This window comes from Acyrthosiphon pisum, chromosome A1 (genome assembly GCF_005508785.2).
Source record: "Acyrthosiphon pisum isolate AL4f chromosome A1, pea_aphid_22Mar2018_4r6ur, whole genome shotgun sequence".
NCBI classification, from domain to species: Eukaryota; Metazoa; Arthropoda; class Insecta; order Hemiptera; family Aphididae; genus Acyrthosiphon; species Acyrthosiphon pisum.
In genome coordinates this window covers 27993568-27996110 of record NC_042494.1, presented here as the reverse complement: position 1 = coordinate 27996110, position 2543 = coordinate 27993568, and the positions used below count along the sequence as shown (strand labels likewise).

At 27.1% G+C, this 2543-nt stretch overlaps 1 protein-coding gene across 4 annotated transcripts in view; it reads left to right on the top strand.

The window, feature by feature from the left end:
• Positions 1-1714: 1714 nt before the first annotated feature.
• LOC100158869 (ATP-dependent helicase rhp16) overlaps positions 1715-2543 on the top strand; it is a 5440-nt gene continuing 4611 nt past the window's right edge. For 2 of the 4 annotated variants that reach the window (XM_016808568.1, XM_016808565.1), the window contains exons 1-2: positions 1715-1818; positions 1937-2107. In XM_016808568.1, the coding sequence (XP_016664057.1) occupies positions 2088-2107 (20 nt within the window). In that variant the 5' untranslated portion in view covers positions 1715-1818; positions 1937-2087. Of the gene's footprint in view, positions 1842-1936; positions 2108-2543 lie in introns of all 4 variants that reach the window. The other 2 variants (XM_016808566.2, XM_016808567.2) reach the window with 2 other exon arrangements.

Here is a 2543-nt window from a genome sequence, read left to right as displayed (position 1 = left end):
CAAGTCGAGCACTGCATGAAATTATGTTATCAAGAAAAAGAACAGAAATATTTGAGTTTTTGTATTGGATTATTTTTATTTTATATTGACATAGTAATATTTACGTATAAACGAAAAATTTCAAAATGTTTTTAACTTGATAGATTTTTTTTAAATCAACTGAGAAAAGCTAAGTTATTTCAACTGTAAATTAAACTAGTTAAGTTCATAAGTTGATTAGAAAATAAACTAACTAGTTAATGCCCACCTTTGAATATATTATATGTATATTGTACACCAGTATAGGTACCTATTATGTTACTACTTATCGTAGATTTTAACAATTACTATAACATGTCTGACTATTTAGAAATATATACATGTTCACATATTTCATTCTGCATTCAGATATATTTCAACTAGGTAATATTGATTAAATTTTAATGAAAAAAATAAACTAAAGAGTGGTATTAAGTATTAACTATTATAATAAGGAACTATTTTAAAATTATTAGATTTTCAATTTTCTTAAAAAATTCGATTATAGAAACCATATAAAATTTGGTGTGGTATTTTTTAAATTTTAAACATTGTTATTACCTACTTTTACTACGAAAACATAATATTAGTTTTCAACGAAAAAATATTATTTTTATTGTTGTAAATTTTTTGTGAAAAATAATAAGTTAAAATTAATAAAACGGACTTAATGGTATTTTAATACAAGTATTTAAATTTTGTTAAAAATACTTTTAAAAAGTACCTATTCAAAATACTTAAAAAATACTTAAAAAATACATTAAAAAAATTGTAATATTAGAATACCATATAAATACTTTACAAGACTGGTTGTACCACCATGGGTAAATTGATTTTCCGAAATTTGGGGAGATGTACCATGTACGATGTACAAATGATAAAATTAGGATAACACATTGTAATAAATTAAATAACAATCGTTAGAATATTATTCAACTAAGATATTTAATTTGACGGATCTGGCGTCTGAGGTAACCTCTAAGGCTCTAACTATACCAACTTACTGATCTCATACATTTACTAAGTGGTGTGGTGAATGTATACATTTTAAAATGATCTATGTTTATTTAATTTTTCGTGAATTTTTCATCACTCATGACTCATCATAATTTGGGGTGGTAAAAAGTTTCGATTTTTTCTGGTAGGAAAATGAATCTAATTGGTAATTTGGATAGTTGAAATTCAAAAGTAAAAAATTGGAAAACAGGAATTTATACGCAAACCCAGTTTTCAACAAAATCGATTTTCATTTATGGTGTATTGCATTTGTGTATAACTTCAAAACTAATAATCGTAGATAGGTACTTTAAATTGTTGCCAAATGTTTATATGACTATTTTTCAAACATTATTATATTTTCAAAATATTTTTAATTTTTTGAGCTATTTACAGGCATGAATAATGTTTGGTTTTTTTAAAAATAATTGTGTTTGGATTTTGGACTAACTCGACTATGAAGTTTTTTGAAGAGAACTAAGAAGTCTACGATACGATCGTACAATGTACATTATCGTAGTAATTTGTACGATTTTATTTTTGGATATCGTCACTCGTCGCGGATACCAATCGTTAGTAGTTACTGAATAGTACGGCAGAATATATTTCATGGGTTTTTCTGTTTTTGTTTATCAATACCTACCACGATTATAAATTATTATAATCGTGATACCTACCTATACCTACCTATCGGTCGTTGATTACCTAATAATTATTATTTATTACACACAGAGCGTGGCTGTGACTTGCGAGTTGTGAGCTTATAGTACCTACACCCGTACCTACCTATAATATACTTATTTGGTAAGAATTTTGATTGTTTAGACGTAGGTACCTATATTTTAATGTTTATCAATATTCCATTCTGAATAGCAATAATAATATTATATTATGTCACCGTATTAATTCAGTTTTATAATAGGTAATTCGTTTTAGTGAATAGGTACATCTTGCGAGTTGCGATTCACAATCAACACATTGCTACGTCGTTTGGAAATTTGGAGCACAACAGTCAACAGTCAAAATTAATAATATTATGCAATTTTCCTGTACGCCAAAAATAATTGTCTAAAATGCAGCTTCCCGATCGAAGGTAGGTATTCCGTATTAGTTTTAGAGTTAAGCCGCTGGTTTTTAAAATTATTTACTGTATACAAACTGACCATTTTTCTATTCATTTAGTATTAGGTACTTGTCTACTATTGATATTATGTTATTCGTTCGATTGAATGAATAACATTTTTACTAGAGTGCCTCGATAGATGTATCAAGGCACTCTAATTTTTACCAGGCACGGCCATATTATTATATTGTATTATGTAGGTACACTATTTTCATCAGTTTAAGATCACAAACGATAAGCCATGTGTTGATAATTGACAAAGTGAAATATTTCCAATAATTGTTACATCAATAAATTCAATTTAATCACACACTAGGGACACAACATGCCCCCACGAATTGATTTCATTATTTTTCAATCTAGGTACCTACAATACATATTACATCAATTAATGACTAATAGGTAG